This window comes from Chrysemys picta, chromosome 2, assembly GCF_011386835.1.
Source record: "Chrysemys picta bellii isolate R12L10 chromosome 2, ASM1138683v2, whole genome shotgun sequence".
Classification (NCBI taxonomy): Eukaryota; Metazoa; Chordata; order Testudines; family Emydidae; genus Chrysemys; species Chrysemys picta.
In genome coordinates, this window is record NC_088792.1 from 4,543,718 (window position 1) to 4,569,482 (window position 25,765).

Genomic DNA, 25,765 nt, shown 5'->3' on the forward strand with positions numbered 1-25,765 from the left:
GCCACTGAAACATGACAGCTGCATAACAACATACAGCAATGCTGTAGTTTAGGGTAGGAAGTAAAAACCAGTACAGAAAGTAAGGCAAATTCAGGAAGCAGCAGTGCATCTTGCAGCCATCCCCGCTTTTCACCTGCCGATCCAAGGACAGACGGTGTTTTCCCATGACATGACGGTCAGATTCTTGAGAGGGCTTAAGAGACTCTTCCCGCAGGTATGGGCTCTTGTCCCATAGTGGAATCTTATCTTGGTCCTCTCTAGGCTCATGGTTAGCCTTGGTGTTGCACCTGGGCTGCTACCATGGTGAAAACTTTTGTGAATACCCTGGGTGGTGTAGCAAGCCCAAAGGGGAGTGCTCATGTCCATTCCACAACCTGCCCTCCTTCCCCACAGTCAGTTTCCGGCAAGAGGGAACTGAAGGTGGGGGGAGCTGGTGGCGCCCCTTATACCGTGTCATACGGGCACCGCTCCAGAGGTGCCAGAGCCGGTTCCCTACGGATACTGCTGAGGGAAAAACTTTGGGCACCGGTGCATGTGGCTAGCGCGCACACACCTAATATGGAATGGACATGAGTAACACATCTCGAAGAACACCAGTTATGGAAAAGGTAACTGTCATTTGTCTTAATCCCCTCTTCTGCCAGCTGCTTGGAGGTGGTGATTTCAGGTTCATCTCCCCAAATAGCCTTACTGACCTCACATCCGAAGACTATCAGAACTTTGGAGAGAGTCTTTGGCCAGCTAACAGCACGCTGAGATGAGGATTTCTCTGGACAAAATCACCGTTAAAGACTTTGCAGAAATGAGAGCAGGTCACATGAAACAAGGGGTTCAGATGCCAACAAGGTGCATATAAACTAGTAGGTGACTTCTGGTGCTGAGTATATAGAAGGGCAGGTAAATACAGGCCCCAAGGAATTGTGGGAAGGCATTGCAGGACTATCAGAGCCAGAGTTTTGTAACCCAGTTTTTCAGCCTGTGTCCAGCCTGCCAAGTGGGTGGGTTACAGCCTGTGTTAAACTGAAACCCAGACTCTAACTTGTACCCCCAATTGGTTAAGCAAGCCTGGATTCAAATCACACACAAGCCCACATGAAAGATTTGTGTGTGGACAGTAGGGGAGGTTTGGGCTAAAACCCAGGTAATAGCTCAGGCTAACTCTGCAATGAAAACATACCCTGTCAGAGAGATGAACACTATCTACCAAATCTCAAGCACCTCTTTCTGCAATACTTAGCTGTTCCTTTCATACAAGTACTGACTGGGCCTGACCCTGCTTAGCTGAGATCAGTCCAAGATGGTATGATTACAGGCTTCAGGACGTCTGCATTCTGTAGTGTGAGCACATCTTTCACACTCTCGTTAGAGAATGGCTATTTCATTTCATGAATCACTGATAGTTGCGTATGCAGCTTTTGAGTTGGGCCTACAGTTGTACTCTCCAATAATGCAGCAGCATAGCACATAAGGAGCTTTAAATAGAGGTGTTTAAGACTACAGAGAAGTAAAGAATACAGGCCATTCTGGGTAGAAGTGATCCTGTTCGTAATTCTGCATGGTGCCACAATGATGTGCGAGTAACTTCCAACCGACAATGCTTTAAAATACAGCAGTGCGCTCCAAGCAGGAATGTTTCTAATGTTCTAGAGGTAAAGAACTGAGCAGTTGTTCAGCGCCTTATTTTAGACAGTTTCAAAGGGAAATTAATAACATTTCTGCCACTTCCGCCACCATCTTGGCCACTTATAGGCTTTGCAGCAGAAGCAGGTCTTTAGAGGTGGGATTATCAAAGAACTGTTTTAGTGAACAGATTTGGTGAATATATTTTAAGCACAAGGGCAGCATGGAAAAGGGCATGGAGATACCTGTGAGAAGCTGATGAAAGGTGTATCAGTGCAAGTGTCACTGGAAGAAACGGCTTTGTGATGTAGGGCCTTGAGAGCAAGGACAAGAAACTTGAATTAGATATACAGCCAGTGAAGTGGCATTTGAGTGACTTGAATAGGAGATTAACATGGTAAAAACAGAGAAGAGAGAATTTTATAAGCAGCACTTTTGGACATAGCTGATGGGTGGAAGAGAAGCAAGAATGTCAAAAAGACTTGAGAGGAGATAATTAGGGTGTGGATGAAAAAGAGACCGAAAGGAAGAGGCAGACTAGCTATGGTTTGGACATGGGCAAAGGGAAGGAAGCTGAAAATGGCTTCCAGGTTACAAGCCTGTGAGACAAGGAGAATATCTGAATGTAATGCAGAATGGAAGTAGCAGAGATTAGGAGCAAAGAATGAGTGCTAACTGACCATGTTAAACTTTAGATAATGGTGGGCTGTCCAAGATAAAACATTAAAGACAGTGAGAGATGCAAGACTAAAGCTATGGATGGTCATGGACTGCTATTCATATGCAAGTTGCAAAGTATAGTTGTCAAACTTAGAACTGCCTAAAATTTAAGAGACTAGGTGTGTGAGGTAATATATTTTAGGGGACCAACTTCTGTTGCTATAACAGAGACAAGCTTTCAAGCTCCACAGGTCCTGAAGAAGAGCTCTGTGGAGCTCAAAAGTTTGTCTCGGTCACCAACAGAAGTTGGGAGTCACTAAAAGATGTTCTCACCCATCTTGTGTGTCTCATGTCCTGGGACCAAGACGGCTACAATAATAATGTAACCACGAAGTAAAATTCAAAACACTTTCAAAATAAACCAGGTAAGGTGGATAATTTTGCAGATATCTCGTCTGTTGGTGATATGCATTTATACTGCTCATATATACAAATCTGAATGTTTACTCTGTACGTGTCAGTCATGACTGTAAGGTTAAGTCTAGACTTCCCTTCTTAATGTGCTAACTTTCAATTGAAGTATCCAATTTTTTTGCAAATTGGTGTATTTAAAATAGGTATGAGGTTATTTTTCTGAGAACTTAAAGTTCAGGTTTAAAATGGTTATATGCTACTTAATCAAAAATTACTTGCATCTTAAATGTTTCTTCAGCCCACTTGTTCCCAACAGCAATATTAACTTTTGTATTCATCTTTTCCTGCAAGGGGAAGGAAAAAGAACTAATAAAGTGAGAGGGGAGGCATGATTTATATTGCTGCCTATAAATTTAATGGACACATTAACTTTGATAAAGCAAAGAAACTGTACTAGGAATTTAAGTAGCTAGAAATGCTTAGTACCAAAAGAAGGAAAGATCAAGAGCCGGAATGGGTAGTAATGCATTTTAGGGGAAAACTGTGTGTGGTTGGTTAGTTCCAAGTTCCCTAGAAGTAGATTATAACCCACGTTCATGCCTGACTAACCTAATTGCATTCTATGAGGAGATAACTGACTCTGTGGATGAGGGGAAAGCAGTGGATGTATTATTCCTTGACTTTAGCAAAGCTTTTGATACGGTCTCCCACAGTATTCTTGCCGCCAAGTTAAAGAAGTATGGGCTGGATGAATGGACTGTAAGGTGGATGGAAAGCTGGCTAGATCGTCGGGCTCAACGGGTAGTGATCAACGGCTCCATGTCTAGCTGGCAGCCGGTTTCAAGCGGAGTGCCCCAAGGGTCGGTCCTGGGGCCGGTTTTGTTCAATATCTTCATTAATGATCTGGAGGATGGCGTAGACTGCATTCTCAGCAAGTTTGCAGATGACACTAAACTGGGAGGAGTGGTAGATACGCTGGTGGGTAGGGATAGGATACAGAGGGACCTAGACAAATTAGAGGATTGGGCCAAAAGAAACTTGATGAGGTTCAACAAGGACAAGTGCAGAGTCCTGCACTTAGGACGGAAGAATCCCATTCACTGTTACAGACTAGGGACTGAATGGCTCGGAAGCAATTCTGCAGAAAAGGACCTAGGGGTTACAGTGGATGAGAAGCTGGATATGAGTCAACAGTGTGCCCTTGTTGCCAAGAAGGCTAACGGCATTTTGGGCTGTATAAGTAGAGGCATTGCCAGCAGATTGAGAGACTTGATCGTTCCCCTCTATTCGACATTGGTGAGGCCTCATCTGGAGTACTGTGTCCAGTTTTGAGCCCCACATTACAAGAAGGATGTGGAAAAATTGAAAAGAGTCCAGCAGAGGGCAACAAAAATGATCAGGGGGCTGGGGCACATGAGTTATGAGGAGAGGCTGAGGGAACTGGGATTGTTTAGTCTGCAGAAGAGAAGAATGAGGGGGGATTCGATAGCTGCTTTCAACTACCTGAAAGGGGGTTCCAAAGAGGATGGATCTAGACTGTTCTCAGTGGTACCTGATGACAGAACAAGGCGTAATGGTCTCAAGTTGCAGTTGGGGAGGTTTAGGTTGGATATTAGGAAAAACTTTTCACTAGGAGGGCAGTGAAGCACTGGAATGGGTTACCTAGGGAGGTGATGGAATCTTCTTCCTTAGAGGTTTTTAAGGTCCGGCTTGACAAAGCCCTGGCTGGGATGATTTAATTGGGGATTGGTCCTGCTTTGAACAGGGGGTTGGACTAGTTGACCACCTGAGGTCCCTTCCAACCCTGATATTCTGTGATTCTTTGATTCTGTAAGTACTAAAAAAGCTCTTCCTTCTTAGCTAGTGAGATCATGAGATCCCAACCCAGGGTGGTATGGTTATGGACACAAAATAGACCTCTGCAACTTGAGCTAAAGGAAAATCTCGATGTGCTGCTAGCAGTAGAGCATATAACTTCTTCGCCCAGCCAATAGGGAAAGCGTGACTCCATCCATATATAAAGGCAGTGATGTATATGCACAAGCCTAGAATTGAAGAGGGCACCTCTGAGGCAGAGCCACTTACTTACAGATGTTATTAGAAATGTTTAACTATGAGTTGAAAAAAGACTGTCTGAATTTATAGCTTCAAAAGTGAACAGGTTTTTTAAATGTTAACCTACAAAACTAGCTAAGACAGATTTATCCTTCTCCAGGCATTCATTTCCTAAAACAATGCAGATATATAATAGTTTTTGTTATTTGGAATTCACTTAATTTTGCATGTGCAGCGCTTTCATAAAGTGGTGATAGGCACCACCAAAAACAACTCCGAATATAATGTACATAGCAATTTAAACATAACATTTTAAAACGCCTCAGTGTGGGCACAATATATTTTCTTTTTTCTTTTCTTTTCTTTTCTTTTCTTTTATGTTTACATTGTATGTATGTGAATATATATAAAAGCTATTTTTCCTCATACATTTTTCAAGTGTCCCATTTCAGCTTCATTTCTATAGAATTTACATTACTAGCATTTCATATGCACTGGAATTAAGTATCGGAGGTACAGATCGTTAGAGCTGGGTGAATTTATTGTATGGTTCAGCCAGCAAACCAAAAAAATCAGGAAAAAAATTTGGTTAGGGTCAAAAAATGTTCAGAATTTGTCAACAAATTGGAAAAGTCTGTTACAGGTCATAAGGAACATTTCATTCTGGTCAGCTTCAGAAAACTGTATGTGCATTCATCCCCCTTGTGTAACCTTTAGCCCTGTGGTTAGGGCACTTTCTTGGGATGTGGAAGAACCAGGTTTGAATCCCCATTCTGGAGCAGGGACTTGAACTCAAATCTCTCCCCTTCCAGGTAACCAACATCACCTACAGGCTATTCTGGGGTGGGTTGCTCTCAATCTCTCCTGTTGAAGCTCTGTTCCACTTTGTGTATATACTAAAAATATTAATTGAAGCAGAGACTTGAATTCAGGTGTCACCCCTGCCATATGAGACCCCTAACCACCAGGCTATAGACCAGGGGCCTCAAACTCAAATGATCATGAGGGCCACATGAGGACTAGTATATTGGTCCGAGGGCCGCATTACTGACACCATCCCCCTGCCGCCCTCGGCCCCGCCCCCACTCCACCCCTGCCCCGCCTCTTCCCAGCCCTTCCCTGCCCCCATTCCAACCCCTTCCCCAAAATCCCCACCCCAGCTCTGCCCACCTCCCTGCCCCCAGAGGGTGCAAGAGGAGTGCAGGGTGTGGTTGGGGCTCAGGGCAGGGAGTTGGGGTGCAAGAGGATTGTGGGGTATGGTAGGGGGCTCAGGGCAGTGGGTTGGGGTGCAGGGTGCGGCAGGGGGCTCAGGGCAGGGGTCAGGGTGCAGGGTACGGCAGGGGGTCGGGGTGCAGCATGGGGCTCAGGGCAGTGGGTTGGGGTGTGGGGTGGTCAGGGTGCAGGGGGGTGCAGCAGGGGGATCAGGGCAGTGGGTTGGGGTCAAGAGGAATGCGGGGTGTGGCAGGGGGTTCAGGGCAGGGGGTTGGGGTGCAGGGTGCGGCAGGTGGTTTGGCTGCAGGAGGGGTTCCAGGGGCAGGATCTGGCCTGGCGCGTACCAGGGGCAGGGCAGGCTTCCTGCCCGTCTGCCCTGCCCCCGCAAGAGACTGGAATGTGGGGAAGGGGGGGCGGGGAGGGGCTGTGTGTTTCTGTTGCTTGAGGTACCGCCTCCAGCAGCTCCCATTGTCCGCGGTTCCCCGTTCTCGGCCAATGGGAGCTGCTGGGGGCGCTGCCTGAAGCAACAGCCACACACAGCCCCTCCGCCCCCCCTTCCCCACCTTCCAGCCTCTTCTCGGAGCTGCGCAAGGCAGGCAGGCAGGGAGCATGCCCTGCTCCCGGTGCTCATCCTGCCGCTCTGGTAAACATTGGGGAAGGGCGGGGGGGGGTGCGAGGGGCTCGCGGGCTGCAGAAAATCACCCCGCGGGCCACGTGTTTGAGACCCATGCTATAGACTATTCTGCTCTGTCTCTCTTGTTGAAGCTGTTCCATTTTGTATCAGAAAGACAGAAGATTTGAATCCATGTCTCATACCCCCCAGCTGCGTGCCTTAATCACTAGGCTGTAGAGTCATTTTCTCTTTCTTGCCCAGTGAGTATTTAAGTATTTATACAAAGTGAAACCACTTCAGGAGGCGAGATTGAGAGCAACCCACCCCAAAATAGTCTATTGGTTAGGAGGGGAGAGTTTTCAGTTCTGATCACTTCTCCAGAGTGGAAATTCAAACATACCAGTTAAGTACCCTAACTGCTGGGCTATAGTGTGTGTCTCTCTCTCTCTCTCTTACCCCCCTCCCCCGCTCTGAAAAAATGAGACTTTAAGTGAAACGATGTTAAGCGAATCCAATTTCCCCATAAGAATTAATGTAAATGAGGGGGTTAGGTTCCAGGGAAATTCCCCCCCCACCACACACACACAATGTATAAGTTTTAAACAAACAATTTAATACTGGTACACAGTGATGATGATTGTGAAGCTTGGTTGAGATGGAGGAGTCAGAAGGTGGGATATTTCCCTTACTGCTAAACGATGAACTAGCAATTGGCTGAGCCCTCAAGGGTTAACTCTCTCACTTTACAAGGCAGCAGGAATGGAGGGAGATATGTGCATTCCCCTTTAAGTACACTGCCTTGTTAATTAGATCAGCTTGCTGAGACCGCAGCTGCTGCTGCCAGGAAGCTCCCTCTGTCCTGAGCCCTGTCATGTGTCTCCCCTGCTCTATGGAAAATGGTGTAAGTGGGGTGCAGGAGTAGGGGGCGGGGACACCCTGACATTAGCCCCCCCTCTTCCCTCCTTCCCCCCCCCCCCACAACAAGCAGGAGTCTTGGGCTCCAAGGCAGAGGGCAGGAGCAGCACATGGCAGTGGGGGGAGGGACAGCTGCAATTGCTAGCCTGCTGGGCAGCTGCTGGGCAGGGAACTTAGGGGAGCGGGGAGCTGATAGAGGGGCTGCCGGTCCACCCTGGTTCCAAGCCCCCACCAGCTAGCTGCAACGGGCTGCTCTTCCTGCAAGTAGTGGACAAAGCAGGCGGCTGCCAAACAACGTTAGAAGGGAGCATTGCACAACTTTAAATGAGCATGTTCCCTAATTGATCAGCAACATAACATTAACCCGGACGACTTTAAGTGAGGAGTTACTGTAGTTTTGGGTCAATAAGCACATTCTAACTGCTCTGTGAACTTTCCCCAGTGACCTGCTAATAACCTTCCCTATGTCTTCCAGGAAAGCACATGCATAGTACTGAAAGGAAATTGAGTCTCCACATTTACTCAGTCTTTCTGAGACAGTTGACCTTGCATTGTCTAAGGCAACAAAATATGAACTAGAATCTGGGCTAACAGTATCTAAATCCTTCTCTTTGAAATGTAAACTCTAACAAACTGGTGAGTTGAAGGTGAAAAGGCTATGCTTTATGCACTACATATAGAGACGGGTGATTTTTTTTTTTTTTTTTTGATAAATAGTTTAGTCACTGAAAAATGCAGTTATGTGTTTATGGAAAAGAGAGGGGAATTGCCTGGGTTTTCTTGTGTAATCACTCATCTGAGTGCTAGTTTACCTTTTACCACCCCCAAACAACTACATATAAAAAAACTGTTAATATTGTAATGACTTTGTTAGACTTTTATGCCTGTGCTTTTTTTCAGGGAATGTTTGTACTTGTTTTTAATGTTTTATATATGTAAAGATTTAAAGTGTGGATTTTCCAAGCAGTCATATGTATTCAAATGCAGTTAGTGTTCTGAGGAAGAAAGCGTGATCCAGTGGTCAAAAGGGTGAGAGTCTCAGGATTCCTCATATATGAACATAAAAATGGCCATACTGGGTCAGACCAATGGGCCATCTAGCCCAGTATCCCGTCTTCCAGCAGGGGCCGATGCCAGATGCTTCAGAGGGAGTGAACAGAACAGGGCAATTTATTGGGTGATCTATCCCGTCATCCAGTCCGAGCTTCTTGCAGTCAGAGGTTTAAGGACACCCAGCGCATGAGGATGCATCCATAACCATCTTGGCTAATACCCATTGATGGACATATCCTCCATGAACTGATCTAAGGGCTTGTCTACACTGGCACTTTACAGCGCTGCAACTTTCTCACTGTAAAGTGAGAGACTGTGCACCAGCGCTGGGAGTCGCGCCCCTCATGGAGGTGGTTTTTTGAGAGCACTGGGAGAGCACTCCCCCAGCGCTCTCCCAGCTCTCCCCCAGCGCTCTCCCATGACTACACAAGCCACGTTAGTGCTGCCGCAGCAGCCAGGGGCGGCTCCAGCTATTTTGCCACCCCAAGCGGCGGGGGGAGAGCGGCTGCTCTACCACGCTGCTTCATTCTTCGGCAGCAGTTCAGCGGCTGGTCCTTCCCTCTGAGAGGGACTGAGGGACCTGCCACCGAATTGCCGCCGAAGACCCGGACGTGCCGCCCCCTTCCATGGGCCGCCCCAAGCACCAGCTTGCTGCGCTGGTGCCTGGAGCCGGCCCTGGCAGCAGCGCTTGAACATTGCCAGTGTAGACCAGCCCGAATTCTTTTTTTAACCCACTTTATACTCTTGGCCTTCACAACATTCTCGGGCAATGAGTTCCACAGGTTGATTATGCCTTGTGTGAAGAAATACTTCCTCAGGTTAGTTTTAAACCTGTTAATTTCATCAGGTGACCCCTGACTTGTGTGTGTTGTGAAGAAGTAATGAACACTTTTTCCACACCATTCATGATTTGATAGACCTCTGTCATATCCCCCTCAGTCTTCTTTTCCAAGCTGAATAATGCAAATTACTTTAATCTCTTCCATACTTCTAATCATTTTTGTTTACCCTTCTCTGTACTTTTTCCAATTCTAATATATCTTTTTTGAGATGGGGTGACCTGAACTTCATGCAGTATTCAAGGTGTGGGTGTTCCTTGGATTTATATAGTGGCATTATGGTATTTTCTGTCATCTTATCTGTCCCTTTCCTAATGGTTCCTAACATTGTTAGCTTTTTTGACTGCCGCTGCACATTGAGCAGATGTTTTCAGAGAACTGTCCACAAGATCTTTCTTAAGTGGTAATAGCTAATTTAGACCTCATCACTTTGTATGTATATTTGGGATTATGTTTTCCTACGTGCATTACTTTGCTTTTATCAGCCTTGAATTTCATCTGCCATTTTCCTGCCACTAGTTTTGTGAGATCCCTTTGTAACTCTTCATGGTCTGCTCTGGTCTTAACTATCCTGAGTAATTCTCCATCATCTGCAGACTTCGTCACCTCCAGTGTTTGCCCCTTTTTCCAGATAATTTATGAACATGTTGAAAAGAACTGGTCCCAACAGATCCTTGGGGACCCTGATATTTAACACTCTTCATTGTGAAAACTGACCATTTATTCCTACCCTTCGTTTTCTGTTTAACTAGTTACTGATCCATGAGAGGACATATCCCATGGCTCCTTCCTCTGCGTAACAACCTTTGGTGAGGGACCTTGTCAAAGGGTTTCTGAAAGTGATCCACTGGATCACTTTGGCCACATGTTTGTAGATACCCTCAAAGAATTGTAATAGATTAGTGAGGAATGATATCCCTTTATAAAAACCATGTTGACTCTTCCCCAACATATCGTGTTCATCTGTCTCTGATAATTCTATTCTTTACTATTGTTGCCACCAGTTTGCTTGGGACTGATGTTAAGCTTATCCACCTATAACTGCCAGGATCACCTCTAGAGCCTTTTATTAAAAAGTGGTGTCACATTAGCTATCCTCCAGTCACCTGGTACAAGGCTGATTTAAGCAGTAGGTTACATACCACAGTTAACTCTTCAGTGAATACCACCTGGTCCTGGTGATTCATTACTGTTTAATGTATCAATTTGTTCCAAAACCTGCTCTATTGGCACCTCAGTCTGGGACAGTTCTTTAGATTTGTCACCGAAAAAGAATGGCTCAGGTGTGGAAATCTCCCTCACATCCTCTGCAGTAAAGACCGATGCAAAGAATTCATTTAGCTTTTCCAAAACAGCCTTGTCTCCCTTGCCTTGACTCTAATCCAGTTATTTAACGTATTTTGCTTCCTCTGTAAAATAGGAGTAATGTGAATCCTCTAAGGTGTGTGTTTAGCTGAAGTGTTTTGAGATCCCATGATAAAATGTCATATAAAAAGGATATTCAGGGCCAAAATCTCAGCTATTGTTGAGCTGGAGACATTAATAAGTGTGCAAGAGTTGGAACAGTTGAACATACGTTTAAAGGAGTTATGTGAATTGAGGTTCACAAGTGCCACTGATAGCTGGCAGTATTATCTGATCAGCTAAATATACATCAATCATCATTTCTCTTATATGTTTATCCCTGGCTCATTTCCTAAGAAAATCAGTTTGAATTCCCAACTTCAAAAGTTACAGCAAGAATGAAAGATTGCTTTTATGGCAATAGACCGTTCGTTGTGAAGTTGCAAGATAAAATGGTATTGTCTTAACACAGTCTGTTCAGTTGATGTGAAATACTGTGCTACTAATAAGAATGACCTTTATAAGTTATCTTGTTGTATATGTTTAAAGCAGGGCAGGGAAGTAAAAGGATAATCATGAGTAAGCAATTTCTTTGACAAGGAAAATTAGCTTAGTAGCGCTATGCATTGCTACAGTGCAGATTTAGGTTCACTTTGTGATGTTCTAGTCTTTTTTTTCCCCTCTCCCTGGGTTGGTGGGGACATGGAAGAGTTGTGAGGCAGCATGCTTACCTTCAGAAAGTAAGGTGAATCTCCCATTCAACAATCTTTCTTCCTGGCTGAGCAACAGTTGCCATGCTCTGGAGGGGGTCCAGTCCAACAGACAAAAAGGTCTGTTGCAGCACGGCAGAGCTGTGAGTGGGGACACAGTTTAAAGCGGTACAAAGTGAAAGAATCATCAGGTCACAGAAGGACTTGGATCCTGTTGTCACAATGGAGTTTGAGTTTGTGACCAGCCGCTATAAGAGTTCATTTAAATACAGTCCCTTCACATAACATTGTTAACATGTAGTTCCTAAATTAGTGGCTGTATTGTGTTCTGGCTTTGATAGTGAGTCAGTCTGTAACATCTGTAGGTGAATGGCGTTCTGTAGTGTAGATAGGACTGTTTGCATAACCTAGGCAGTCAATTCTCCTCTCTCCCGGATATGGGAAGACATTCCAAAGTGCATTGCATGAAGGGGAAAAAACCCACAATACACTCCCTCAGTCAGCATGGGATGGCTGCTCAGATGTTCCCAGAATGTATGGGTACACACACAGCTATGTAGCATGGTAGGGGTGCATAAGCCAGCAACAGCTGACACAGGGCTATGTCAGAAAAAAGACTGCTGTATAGTCCTGATGAATAGTGGATGAGCAGATGCTGGCCTGTTTGTAGTCGACATAGTTCTGTCTTATATTGATGGAGCATTAGTATTAGATTTCTAATACTCCATGGAACCTTTTCTCGCAGTCAAATTACTATTTAACCGTTGGAGTGAAAGGGAGGTTGCCCAACTTCCTGGAATGTACAGGACAATTAAATAAAGCAGTTGAGCAAAGTAAAGGCTTTAAGTGCATCCTGCTGTCTGGCAAATATAATTAGCATGTGTCTGATCATTGTGAAACCTGAAATGACTGGATGTAGGCCTAGAAAGATCAAGTTTTCATTTGTAAAGTTGCAGCTTTTATTTGTTGAAAACATGTATAGTGCAGTTCTGAAAAAATTACTCTGTAAAAATAGCATAATGGGGATCCATGTTTATGTCTCAGTGATGTTGTTTCTAACAGCCAGTCCTGTGATCTCAACATGAAGTCTAAAAATTTAACTGGATTCTTTCTGAGTCACACATCAATAGTAAAGATTCTAGACATGGTGCTTTTAACAATTCTTCTGATAATATGCAAGCCAGAAAAGAATCTAGCTTCCATATCTACATGGGTCCTACAGGGTTAACAGAAGTAAGTACTGATAAAAAGCTTATGTTCGTCCAAGTGAGCAAAGAGGGAGCAGGCCTTTTAAGTAAGATGATGCCATTTTTACAGAGTCACTTTTCGGGGGAGAGGGCACTTTAAAGCGCCAGGTTGCTAGATACATGTTGAAACACAGCTGTACAGTTCCTAGGGAGAACAGAAAAGGAAAATTCTTCCCATTTTTCTCTGGTCTTCTATTTACAAAAGAAATAGAGATAAAACAGCCCCTCACTAACTCCTGTCTTTAGATTTATTATCTGAGAACAAATGGAACCACTGACTATAAAAGCCCACTCTGTTAAAGGGGCAGATGCATGCCATTAATAATAGAAACCTCAACTGCCTTAGACATGAAAATTGCAAATTTTAGCAGTTGATACAAATATAACTATTAAGGTCACTGGTTGGCAGGCTGGAATCTACTGGCTCCTAAGAGAACCTGTGGCCCAGAGTTCAAGACACATGGTCCCTGATATCCCCTCCTCAAAGTGTGCCCTCAGAGTGATGTGGGATCACACTTTTCAAGGTGATTCCTATGGAAAACTTGAACAAGTGCCAGAGCACGGACAGGCAGGTGTATGTAAGACATGGGAGGTAATTGCGGATCACAAGCTAAATATGAGTCAACAGTATAACACTTGCAAAAAAAGCAAACATCATTCTGGGATGTATTTAGCAGGAGTATTGTAACCAAGACACAAGAAGTAATTCTTCCGCTCTACTCCACGCTGATTAGGCCTCAACTGGAGTACTGTGTCCAGTCCTGGGCATCACATTTCAGGAAAGATGTGGCCAAATTGGAGAAAGTCCAAAGAAAAGCAACAAAAATGGTTAACGGTCTAGAAAACATGACTTGTGAGAAAAGACTGAAAAAATTGGGTTTGTTTAGTCTGGAGATGAGAAGACTGAAAAGGGACATAACAGTTTTCAAGTACATAAAAGGTTGTTACAAGGAGGAGGGAGAAAACTTCTTCTTAACCTCTGAGGCTAGGACAAGAAGCAATGGGATTAAATTGCAGCAAGGGCGGTTTAGGTTGGACATCAAGAAAAACCTCCTAACTGTCAGGGTGGTTAAGCACTGGAATAAATTGCTTAGGGAGGTTGTGGAATCTCCATCATTGGGGATTTTTAAGAGCAGGTTGGACAAACACCTGTCAGGGATGGTCTAGATAATATTTAATCCTGCCTTGAGTGCAGAGGACTGGACTAGCTGACCTCTTGAGGTCCCTTCCAGTTCTATGATTCTAATTGTTCTGCTACACTTGGCACTGGTGAGGCCCCAGCTGGAGTATTGTGTCCAATTTTGGGCACTACGGTTACAAAGGGTGTGGACAAATTGGAAAGAGTGCAGAGCAACAAAAATGATAAAAGGTTTAGAAAACCTGACCTATGAGGAAGGGTTGGAAAAACTGGGCATGTTTAGTTTTGAGAAAAGAAGACTGAGGGGCAACCTGATAAGTCTTCCAATATATTAAGGATTCTTACAAAGTGGACGGTGATCAATTGTTCTCCATGTCCACTGCAGGTAGGGCAAGAAGTAATGGGCTTTAATCTGCAGCAAGGTAGATTTAGGTTAGCTATCAGGAAAAACTTCCTAACTATAAGGGTAGTTAAGCTCTGGAATAGGCTTCCATGGGAGGTCATGGCGTCCCCATCACTGGAAGCATTTAAAAACAAGTTGGACATAGGCTTGTCAGGGATGGTCTAGATTTACTTGGTCCTGTCACAGCGCAGGGGGCTGGACTTGATGATTTCTCGAGGTCCCTTCCAGCCTTACATTTCTATGATTTTATGACCTTCAGTATTTATTTCCAACTAGATGTATAAGCAGACGGGCATGTTTTTCCCCTAAAGAATTATTAGAACCTAAGTTAACACGGAGCACAGATGCAGTAAAAACACAAACTAATAAAAATCATTAGCTGCCTAAGAAAATACCTGGAGGTGATCGGTCAGCACAGCCATCACAGTGCAGTATTAACTTTTGCCTCTCTTGTTCTGAGTGAGGCTCACTGTCTTATTTATTTATTTATTTGGTTGCAGTTTGCACACAAGCCGCTCCAACAACATTTCTCTGGCCAGTTTGGAAGCTGAAGAAATTCTCAAACAGAAACGACTGGATAGCCTGGCTGCTGTACCCTCTGTACCAGACAACAGCTGTGTTGCAGCTAGAATCCGCCCCATTTGCAGATACAAGAAACGCAAGCTGGTCCGAGCTAACGCTGTCTCTCTCCTTAGCAAGAAGGTAGGTGCAAACTTTCAGTGAGTTTAGCCACATGTCTGCTAAAATACAATCTAGCCTGCATTTTTTTTATTAAGTATAAACACAATGGAGTACCCCCTTCACTCCCAGGATCTCCAACTGCATTATAAACATACCTCTGAGAGTAGATACTCTCATTTTGTTGATTTAGTTGGTGTTGGTCCTGCTTTGAGCAGGGGGTTGGACTAGATGACCTCTTGAGGTCTCTTCCAACCCCAATCTTCTATGATTCTATGATTTTACAAATGGAGAAACCAAGGCATAGAAATTGGTTTGCCCAAGGTCACAGGGAAACTGTCAAGAGCTGGGATTAGAGCCAGAGTACCTGAATCCCAGTCGTGTGCTCAGACCATGCCTTTGCGAGCGGTGATAGCCTAACGATGGTTTTAGTTTCTGCACTAACGTAATTTCTATTTCCCACCACTTACCTTTAGCTTAGAGTGTTTACATTACAAACATCTTATTCTTTATTTTGATGTTTCCAGCTCAGTATAAGATATTTATTGAAAATATCCAGTTTTCTCACATTGATGAGACTGATTTGATGGTCTTATTGCCTCTTTCTCTGTATGTAACATGTTAATTTCTGTTTCTTGGAATAATCTTGAAGCATGAAAATTAAATTTATTTTCCTTCTAGTCTTTGTCCTTGGCATTTGTTAGCACAAAGCCAACATGGCTCACTCTTGGTTACCAGCGCAATAAGAAAGACAGCTATGGGCAAAAAGTTGTTAATGCTCCCCCTTTTGATTGACTGAGCTTGCAGAATACAACATATTATCAGAGGAAGAGGGCATCAAGTACATCAAATATTGTCAATGGAAGAAAATTATATGATACAAGAAACAAGCTATACTCGGAAATGTCAAAAAAGTTTAACTTTTAATTGTCCCTTTAAAATAGCACCATATGTTAGTATTGCTAGTATTATAGTATTCTTCTTCGAGTGCTTGCTCATATCCATTCCATTAGGTGTGTGCGCGCCGCGTGCACGATCGTCGGAAGATTTTTACCCTAGCAACACCGGCGGGTCGGCTGTGGAGCCCCCTAGAGTGGCGCCTTCATGGCGCTGAATATATACCCCAGCCGACCCGGCGCCCCCTCAGTTCCTTCTTACCGCCCCTGACGGTCGTTGGAACTGTGGAGCGCTGCTTAGCTGTTCTCCACTCTCCCTAGCTTAGTTCGTTATTCGCAGTTATAGTTATAGTTATAGTCCTAGTGTTTATAGTTAAATAGTTCAATAGTTTTAAGAGTTGTCTAGTTGTTATAATAGTTCAGGGGATTAAGGGGGTCGTCTCCCCCTTTCTCCCCCGGCCGCGGGGCCGGGCTCATGCCCAACGCTCCCGGCTTCAAGCTGTGCGCCTCCTGCGCTAAGCCTATGCCCACGAGCGACCCGCACGATTCCTGTCTGAAGTGCCTGGGAGAGTCCCATCAAACAGATAAGTGCAAGATCTGTAAGGCCTTCAGACCAAGGACCAAGAAGGAGCGGGACTTTCGGCTCCGGCAACTCCTGATGGAGGCGGCACTTAGTCCGGACGCTCCATCTACAAGTCAGGCCCCGGCACCTAGCGCCTCGGTGCGCAGTGCCCCGGCGGCACCGGCCATGACGACCACGCGAGTGGCGTCAGATGAGCCTTCCCGGCACCGGACCTCGTCGGCACCGCAAGCACAGCAAGTGCCTCGGCGCCGGTCATTATCCCCAGGGCATAAGAAAGCCCATAAGACGGGGACCTCCGTGCCGAAGACGCTGGCTCCCCCAGTGCCGGGGGTAGAGCCGCGTACGCCGGTGGAGCACCGGAAACAGGTGCCTCCAGCACCGTCGACTCCGGCGCCGAGGCCGTTGAGTCCGGTGCAGACGGCGTCTCCACCGAGGCCGGCGGTGATACAGTGCCTCCCGTCGACGCCAGAGACCTTCGCGGCGGCGAGAGACTTAATAGCTCTCACGGAGCCGGCACCGCCTCAACCACCGGCACCGACGGCACCGTTGCCTCGCCCGGTCCAGTCGAGGGGGAAACCTGCCTTGATGCGCCCTCCATCGCAAGGGCTGGAACCTCGGCACCGATCCAGGTCCCGAAGCAGGTCCCCACGCCACTCGCAGTCCCGGCACCGAATATCACCTCGGCACCGGTCGTACTCGCGGCCAAGATCTTCTTCGCGGCACCGCTCTACGTCTCGGCACCGCTATGATCGTCGGCACCGATCAACGTCGAGACGTAGTTCTCGGCACCGCTACGGTCGACGCTCGACGTCGAGAGGCCGCTCCCGGTACCGGGCATACTCCAGGTCCTCGTCGAGGTCCAGATCCGACTCCCGGCACCGACGAGGTCATCGGCACCGGTCGCGGTCCCGGCACCGATTGCCGGCACCGCGTGGAGATAGATCATCTCCAGACCGGCACCGTGCGGCACCGCAGCCCACGGGAATCGTCTCGACGCTCTCGGCACCGCCATGGCCATCGAGATCGGGGTCTCGCTCCTCGGAGGACCTCTCGAGATCGGCATACCCCCCTCAGGGGCAAGCCGAGGAACAGGACTTGGGCCATTGGCAGAACATAACAGAGGACCATTCTCATGGCCCATCTCACTGGTCGTTTTGGACCCCGTGGGCGTACCATCAGGCGCAAGGGGCTCCAGTTGCTTCGACCTCTCGCTCCGGTCACTCTGTTAGAAGGGCCCCGGAGTCCACCATCTCTCGGCCTCCGCCAGGGGGCATGGAGGCTTCCGTGCCCGCACCACCTGACGCCCTTGACTCAAGCGCAGGTGATGCTCCGGCCCAGGAGCAGGGAGACCAGGACCCTCCCTTGGATCCTGTTCCACCGGAGGCATCTTCCTCTTCCTCTCCGGATGAGGCAGTGGCGGGCACATCGTGCACAGGTCCACCTCCAATAGATCTTCGGGCTCACCAAGATCTTCTGCGTCGGATGGCCCGTAATATGGGCCTGCAGGCAGAGGAGATAGTGGAGGTGCACGACCCGATCGTGAATATCCTCTGAGCGGATGCCCCATCGAGGGTGGCGTTACCCCTGATCCGCACGATACAAGCCAATGTATCTACGATATGGCAGACTCCTGCCTCTATCCCACCCACAGCGAGAGGGGTGGAAAGGAAATACTTTGTCCCGTCTAAAGACTACGGGTACTTGTATACCCACCCCCAGCCGTGTTCACTGGTGGTGGCATCAGTGAACGCAAGGGAGCGCCACGGTCAGCAGGCCGCAGCGCCCAAATCGAAGGAGGCTAAGCGCCTCGATTTATTCGGCCGTAAAGTTTACTCAGCCGGAGGGCTGCAACTTAGAGCGGCTAATCAACAGGCGCTCTTGAGCCGCTATAGCTTTAACTCCTGGAACTCTATGGGGAAGTTCAAGGAGTTGGTTCCCCAAGAATCCAGGGAGGAGTTTGGAGCCCTGGTGGAGGAGGGTAAGAAGGTGGCTCGGACCTCCTTACAGGCCTCCTTAGACATAGCGGACTCTGCTGCGAGAACCCTGGCCTCAGGTATCGCTATGCGGAGGATCTCCTGGCTCCAGGTTTCGGGTCTGCCTCAGGAACTGCAGCAAACCCTGCAGGATCTGCCCTTTGAAGGACAAGGGCTGTTTTCAGAAAAGACGGACTCTCGCCTGCAGAGCCTCAAGGACTCCAGGACGATCATGCGTTCCTTGGGGATGCATGTTGTGGGCCCTCAGCGCAGGCCATTTAGACCGCAGCCTCAGCGCTTCTACCCCCCCCCCCCCCGCCTCGTCAGAGACAGGACTCGACCCGGAGGCGAGGGCGAGGTGGTAGAAGAAGGTGGACCGGCCCTCAACCTGGTCAGAACCAGGGGCCACCTAGACCACCTTCAGGGCCCAGGCAGAACTTTTGAAGGTGCGGTCGAGGACGGCGCCCCAGTCATCCCACAGGATCCAGCCCCATCCTTTCGGGATCGCCTTTCCCATTTCCACCGTGCCTGGTCCCTTATAACTTCGGACCGTTGGGTCCTTCGCACGGTGGACAGGGGATATGCTATCCAGTTTTCTTCAATCCCCCCCTCCTCCCCCCCTTCCCCGTCCCTCTTCAGGGACCCTTCTCACGAGCAACTTCTTATACAGGAAGTTTCCACGCTCCTTGCTATGGGGGCCATAGAGGAGGTTCCAGTGGAGTTAAGGGGCAGGGGATTCTATTCCCGTTACTTCCTCATTCCCAAGTCCAAAGGAGGTCTGCGACCCATCTTGGACTTGCGCGGACTCAACAAATTCGTAGTAAAGTTGAAGTTCCGCATGGTCTCTTTGGGGACCATTATCCCTTCCCTCGATCCTGGAGACTGGTTCGCCGCCCTCGACATGAAAGATGCATACTTTCACATCGCAATTTACCCGCCTCACAGACGCTTCCTGCGGTTCGTGGTAAGCAAGGTGCACTACCAATTTGCAGTCCTTCCCTTCGGCCTATCCTCGGCCCCAAGGGTATTCACGAAATGTATGGCTGTCGTGGCAGCGTACCTTCGTCGGCAAGGGATACAGGTGTTCCCGTACCTAAACGACTGGCTGGTACGCGGTCGCACCAAAGAGCAAGTTCGAGCTCACGTCCACATAATAGTGCACACATTCAACAAGTTGGGCATCCTACTCAACAAGGACAAATCCACTCTAGAACCTACCCAGAGAATAGAATTCATCGGCGCAGTTCTAGACTCCAGGCGTGCACAAGCCATCCTGCCAGACAACCGCTTTTGCACCATCACGAGCCTCATTCAAGGGCTCAAGGCCTTCCCAACTACCACGGTGAGGTCGTGCCTTACCTTGCTGGGTCACATGGCTTCCTGCACGTACGTAACCAGGCATGCCAGACTTCGGCTTCGCCCACTCCAGACCTGGGTGTCATCAATATACCGCCCACATCGGGACAGCCTGAACATGGTGGTCACGGTCCCGAACTCGGTCCTGACCTCCCTCACCTGGTGGCTAGATCGCAATGTGGTTTGCGAGGGGATGCCGTTTCACGCCCCACAACCCTCTCTGCACCTGGTCACAGACGCTTCATCTCTGGGTTGGGGCGCCCATCTCAACGAACACCATACCCAGGGCCTGTGGACTGCACCTCAGATAGCCCTGCACATCAATGTTCGGGAACTGATGGCGGTGCGCCTGGCGTGCCAGGCATTTCTCAACCTCCTACGTGGCCGCTGTGTGCTAGTTCTCATCGACAACACCACGGCCATGTTTTACATCAACAAGCAAGGAGGAGCACGTTCGTCAATTCTATGCCAAGAGGCCATTCGCCTGTGGGACTTCTGCATCGCCCACTCAATCCATCTCATGGCATCGTTCCTCCCTGGAGTCCAGAACACTCTGGCGGACCGACTCAGCAGGTCCTTTCAAACACACGAGTGGTCTATCCGTCCGGACATCATACATTCCGTTTTCCAGAAGTGGGGGTTTCCCCAGATAGACCTGTTTGCATCTCGAGACAACAGGAAGTGCCACGTGTTCTGCTCCCTGCAAGGTCGAGCTCCGGGCTCCCTCTCGGATGCGTTTCTCCTTCCCTGGAAAGACCACCTGTTTTATGCCTTCCCTCCGTTTCCTCTGGTTCACAAGGTACTGCTCAAATTGCGCAGAGACCAGGCACAGGTGATTCTGATCGCCCCAGCGTGGCCGAGACAACATTGGTACACCACGCTGTTGGAGCTCTCGGTTCGGACACCGATCCCGCTTCCATTATGCCCGGATCTCATCTCTCAGGACCACGGCCGCCTGCGTCACCCCGACCTGCAATCACTCCACCTCACGGCGTGGCTGCTCCATGGTTCACCCAGGCAGAGCAGCAGTGCTCGCACTCTGTCCAACAGATTCTGCTGAACAGTAGGAAGCCCTCAACACGGACCACATACTTGGCCAAGTGGAAGCGGTTCTCCTGTTGGTGCGAACAACGAGCCACGTCCCCGTTACAGGCACCTATTCCTCTCATATTGGAATATCTCCTCTCCCTAAAACAGCAAGGGTTGGCGATATCTTCAATTAGAGTTCACCTGGCCGCTATATCGGCCTTTCACCCAGGGGAACTCGCGTCCTCGGTATTCTCTAACCCGATGGTCGTTAGATTCCTCAAGGGCTTAGACCGGATGTACCCACAACAACGTCAGCCCGTTCCGACGTGGGACCTCAACCTGGTTCTTTCCAAGCTCACAGGTCATCCATTCGAGCCACTGGCCACCTGTTCACTTCTGTACCTATCCTGGAAGACAGCCTTCCTCGTAGCCATCACCTCAGCAAGGCGCGTTTCTGAACTCAGGGCGCTTACATCCGAGCCCCCTTACACAGTTTTCCATAAGGATAAAGTGCAGCTTCGCCCACATCCTGCCTTTCTCCCTAAGGTGGTTTCTCCATTTCATATCAACCAGGATATATTTCTCCCGGTCTTTCATCCTAAACCACATGCTACTCGCCAGGATCAACGTTTGCATTCTCTGGACGTACGCAGGGCCCTGGCCTTCTATATTGACCGCTCAAGGCACTTTAGAAAGACGACGCAACTCTTCGTTGCAGTGGCCGACCGAATGAAAGGCTCACCGGTCTCCTCACAACGCCTATCCTCCTGGATTACGTCCTGCATCCGGACTTGCTACGACCTGGCAGGTGTCTCAGTACCGCACCTCACCGCTCACTCCACGAGGGCCCAAGCTTCCTCGACGGCTTTCCTGGCGCAAGTTCCGATCCAGGACATTTGTAGAGCTGCGGTTTGGTCGTCAGTCCACACGTTTACAGAACACTATGCACTAGTGCAGCAGTCCAGGGACGATGCTGCCTTCGGATCAGCAGTTTTGCACACAGCAATGTCTCACTCCGACCCCACCACCTAAGTTGGGCTTGGGAGTCACCTAATGGAATGGATATGAGCAAGCACTCGAAGAAGAAAAGACGGTTACTCACCGTTGTAACTGTTGTTCTTCGAGATGTGTTGCTCATATCCATTCCAAACCCGCCCCCCTTCCCCACTGTCGGAGTAGCCGGCAAGAAGGAACTGAGGGGGCGCCGGGTCGGCTGGGGTATATATTCAGCGCCATGAAGGCGCCACTCTAGGGGGCTCCACAGCCGACCCGCCGGTGTTGCTAGGGTAAAAATCTTCCGACGATCGTGCACGCGGCGCGCACACACCTAATGGAATGGATATGAGCAACACATCTCGAAGAACAACAGTTACAACGGTGAGTAACCGTCTTTTATATAGGTATAATTACCAGATACCATAGTAATTCAGTTTTATGTTCAGCCACAAGGAGAATTCCAGTCTTATACTAGCGAAAATGATTTTTTCAAAGGATTAGAGGTGGAATCCCGGAGCAAAGAGGTGATTGTATTCCTTGCTGTGCCCTGCATACATGCTGTTACTGCTGCTGAGTGGGCACTGGGACCTGTGTGTCTGTGTTTGGTTTACTCTTTTGTTGGTTCACTGGAGATGATCCATTCCACAAGACCATTGTTATGTCTATCTTTCAAAACTTATCTAAATATTTCCTTTTTGAAAGTGTTGGGTGTTTTTGGTTTTTTTTTTTGGTTAGGACATGAAACATAGTTTGTAGACATCAGACCCTGGAAACACTGGATCTGAATATCAGCATCCCTTCTTAAATTGAAGAAAACACTGGTGATTTTTCCCTTTTTAGATGGCTGATCTTTTTATTTTCCCTTCCACTAGCCGCAGAAACCTCTCACCATGAAGTGTAGCTGTGAATGGCCCAGCACTTGTATCCTGTGTGGTTGTAAAACCTCTATTCAGGCCATAGACCCAGACACTATGTCCTTAGAAGAGCGTATAGCACTGCTGGATTCTGGCTTCCATCCCATACTGTCGTTCTCTCCTGGTGAGTAGATTACATGTTCTTAGTATAAAATAAAGGACCTTATTCTGCAGGTGTCCTGCTCCTCCTTCCACTTACAGGCAAGAATGTTTAAAATACACTAAACTGAATTTTAGGGTAGTATATATGCAAGGAATCATCAGAGGCTACCCACAAAGTTCTGCAGTGTGACCCTAATTTCCCTTATTTTTAATACAGAGATACAGCCCATGGAGACTACAGGTCCCAGCGTACCATGCTCTGAATAGAAGGGTACTGCTATTTTTACTCTGTTTAATGTTTAAATAGATGAGCTCTTGACAGTGCCACTGCAGCCCTCTCTTGAGTGTCCCTCCTGGAAAGAAAAATCTTTTTGTTACTGCTTCATTTTCCATGGAAAAACTCCCAGATTCTTTCCAGGGAAGGAATAGGATCTTTAAAAGGGGAACTTGGAAAGCCAGACCAAATCTTAACCTAATCTTTTTTTTCTTGTGTTTGTTAGTAAAGTCTGCTGCTATTTTTGTATTTAAAAAATAAGTAAGTTCTAAAAGTCTAACCCTCATAAAGAGCCCCTGTCTCCATGGGCTGCAACAGCAAACCAGCAGGGGACAGTCTCACCCCCTTTAGAGTAACACTAAACTAATTGGCATACATACACAAAAGAGAACAATGTGGAAGGAAACAAATGGTAGGAGGGATAATTAACAACAGGAAACCTACTCAAAAATAACTAAGGGCTTGTCTACAGTGGCAATTTACAGCACTGCAACTTTCTTGCTCAAGGGTGTGAAAAAATACCCCCCTGAGCGCAGCAAGTTTCAGCGCTGCAAAGCGCCAGTGTAAACAGTGCACCAGCTCTGGGAGCTGTGCTCCCACCTCTAGTAGCTATGCCTCTCGTGGAGGTGGGTTTTTTAGAGCCCTGGGAGAGCTCTTTCCCAGCGCTCTGCCGTGACTACATAAGCCAGGTTAAAGCGCTGCCAATGTAGACTATCCCTAAAACTCATTTCAATGCTGGCTTTTAGGCAGCACTCTCCCCAAAATGTATTTGAAGAGAAAATCTATTTTTCCAGTGTTGATGAAAAGATTCCCCCTGAGGGTTATCCTAGATGAGGCCTCACCTCTGAATTCTCATTATTTGGTATGTGATTGGTTTGGTGCCAGCCAGTGACAGTCAGCTAAATTCTGCTGGTGACTCGGGAATTGTTCGATTTCACATACCCTATTAGACTTTCTCTAGTATATTTACTATTGTTAAAATTTAACTTTTGGGACAGTGAACATCTGGAAACTGGGTGTATTCAAAGTTAGGTCAGGACTGGGCTCTTGGAAGGGAGACTTGAGTAGGTTTCACCACACAAGTGGTTATATAAGGACTGATGCCTGGGAAGATAAAACTGGGAAGAGGGGACTCTTACAGCTCGGAAGGGAAAACAAGACACTCTGTTTTGGAGGAAATTTAGGTAGAATTATTCTTCAAGTGATTGTCCACATATATTCTGTTCTGGTGCCCTTGTGCCTGAGACCGGATTGTGTGTGTGTTTGGGCTGCCCCTGTGTCCTGAATGCCCTGTTGCTCCTGGTAGCCGAGGGCATAAAGGTTAGGGCAGCCACAACGATCCTTCAGTTCCATCTGAGGCAGAGACAGAATCCCTGGCAGTGTCTGCATCTCTGGGCACTGTGCGATTCTTTTGCTCTAGTTCAGGGGTTCGCAAACTTCATTGCACCATGACCCCCTTCTGACAACAAACATGACTACATGACTACAAGAAGCCTGAGCTTGCCTGAGCGCCACTGCCCCAGGGTGGGGAGGGGAAGCTGAAGCTCCTCCGCTCCAAGCGGGGGGTGGGAAGTCAAAGCCGAAGCCAAAGGGCTTCAGCCCTGGGCACCAGCAAGTCTAAGCCAGCCCTGGGGTCATGACCCACTTTGGGGTCCCGACCCACAGTTTTAGAACTGCTGCTCTAGTTTTTAGTTTAGTGTTCCTTAATATAGTTTAGTTTAAGCCCTCTGGCCAAAAAGAAAAAGAAAGAAGGTCTTTAACTTTGGGGGTGTTCCCAACACAGGGTGCCCTGGACATGGCAGAATCAAATTTCCAGGATTTAAAACCTGTCCATCTGTAAGGCAGCTATCCATACGGTGACAGACACTGAAAAAGACTTCTACCTCGCTGAAGTGCATATTCCAGAAAAATGCACCACATGTTGCTCTTTTTCAAAGAGGACACCAAAAGCAAGGGAATCCCACCTAAGTGTTTCTCCTGAAGATGTCCATGAAGGCATACTCCAAACCTGAGGTGAAGAAAATGACCAGGCCAGTAACCCATGGGTCCACCCAGAGCTTCGAGAAAGTTCTACTTGTTGACTACAGAGTCTGTGAGAGCCTCTAAACCCTCCTCAACACAATTTTCTGAGGAAAGAGGGAGCAAGGAGCGCTGCTCTGAGTGATTGGAGACACAGATTTCCCTTGCTGACCCAAACCAGGAGGCAGTTCAAGGTCTGGATTGGGTCCTGCTGACAGCTTGGCCCAGACAGGTCACTGAACAAACTTGGTACAGCTCGAAGAGCCTGCTCATGCCACTCACTATACCGATGTTTTGGCACCGAAGCACCAAGAACAGATGTCTAAGTCCCCACACCAGCTGAGATAAACAAAACCCCCAAGGAAAAGACAGAAGTTCCAGAGATGGAGATGCTCTGCTCCTTACTCCCCTGCCATACGCTCTGCATCAACCTCCTATCAGCTGTCCCAGGCCTTTCTGCCTCCCCATCTCTCGCTGTTCCTCCCTTTATTCCTAGGCTTGTTTTCCTTATTGGTCTCAGCTGTGGGTATGCCTCCATGATTGGCAGGTCCAGCAGCTGTGCTGGGGTGTGGTCAGCCTGGTTGCCTGTAAGCATGGAAGACTCTCCTCTCCCATCTATGTTTAGTGTGGGCTTTGTAAACTCAATTACAGAGCCACATAGAACCACAGGATTTGTATTCTATTTGTCCCATCCGTCCCCCACCCTATTGGGAACCATTTGT

The 25,765-nt window shown here is 47.7% G+C and overlaps 1 protein-coding gene across 24 annotated transcripts in view; it reads left to right on the forward strand.

Moving 5' to 3' along the window:
• The window catches only part of LOC101933332 (KAT8 regulatory NSL complex subunit 1-like), a 141,045-nt gene that overhangs the window by 81,539 nt on the left and 33,741 nt on the right, over positions 1 to 25,765 (forward strand). For all 24 annotated transcript variants that reach the window (XR_010599080.1, XR_010599079.1, XM_042860751.2 and 21 more), the window contains 2 exons: positions 14,724 to 14,925; positions 22,607 to 22,772. Coding sequence is in view for 22 of the 24 variants with exons in the window: in XM_042860751.2 (XP_042716685.2) it covers positions 14,724 to 14,925; positions 22,607 to 22,772 (368 nt within the window). In the remaining 2 variants the exon portion in view is untranslated. The remainder of the gene's footprint in view (positions 1 to 14,723; positions 14,926 to 22,606; positions 22,773 to 25,765) is intronic.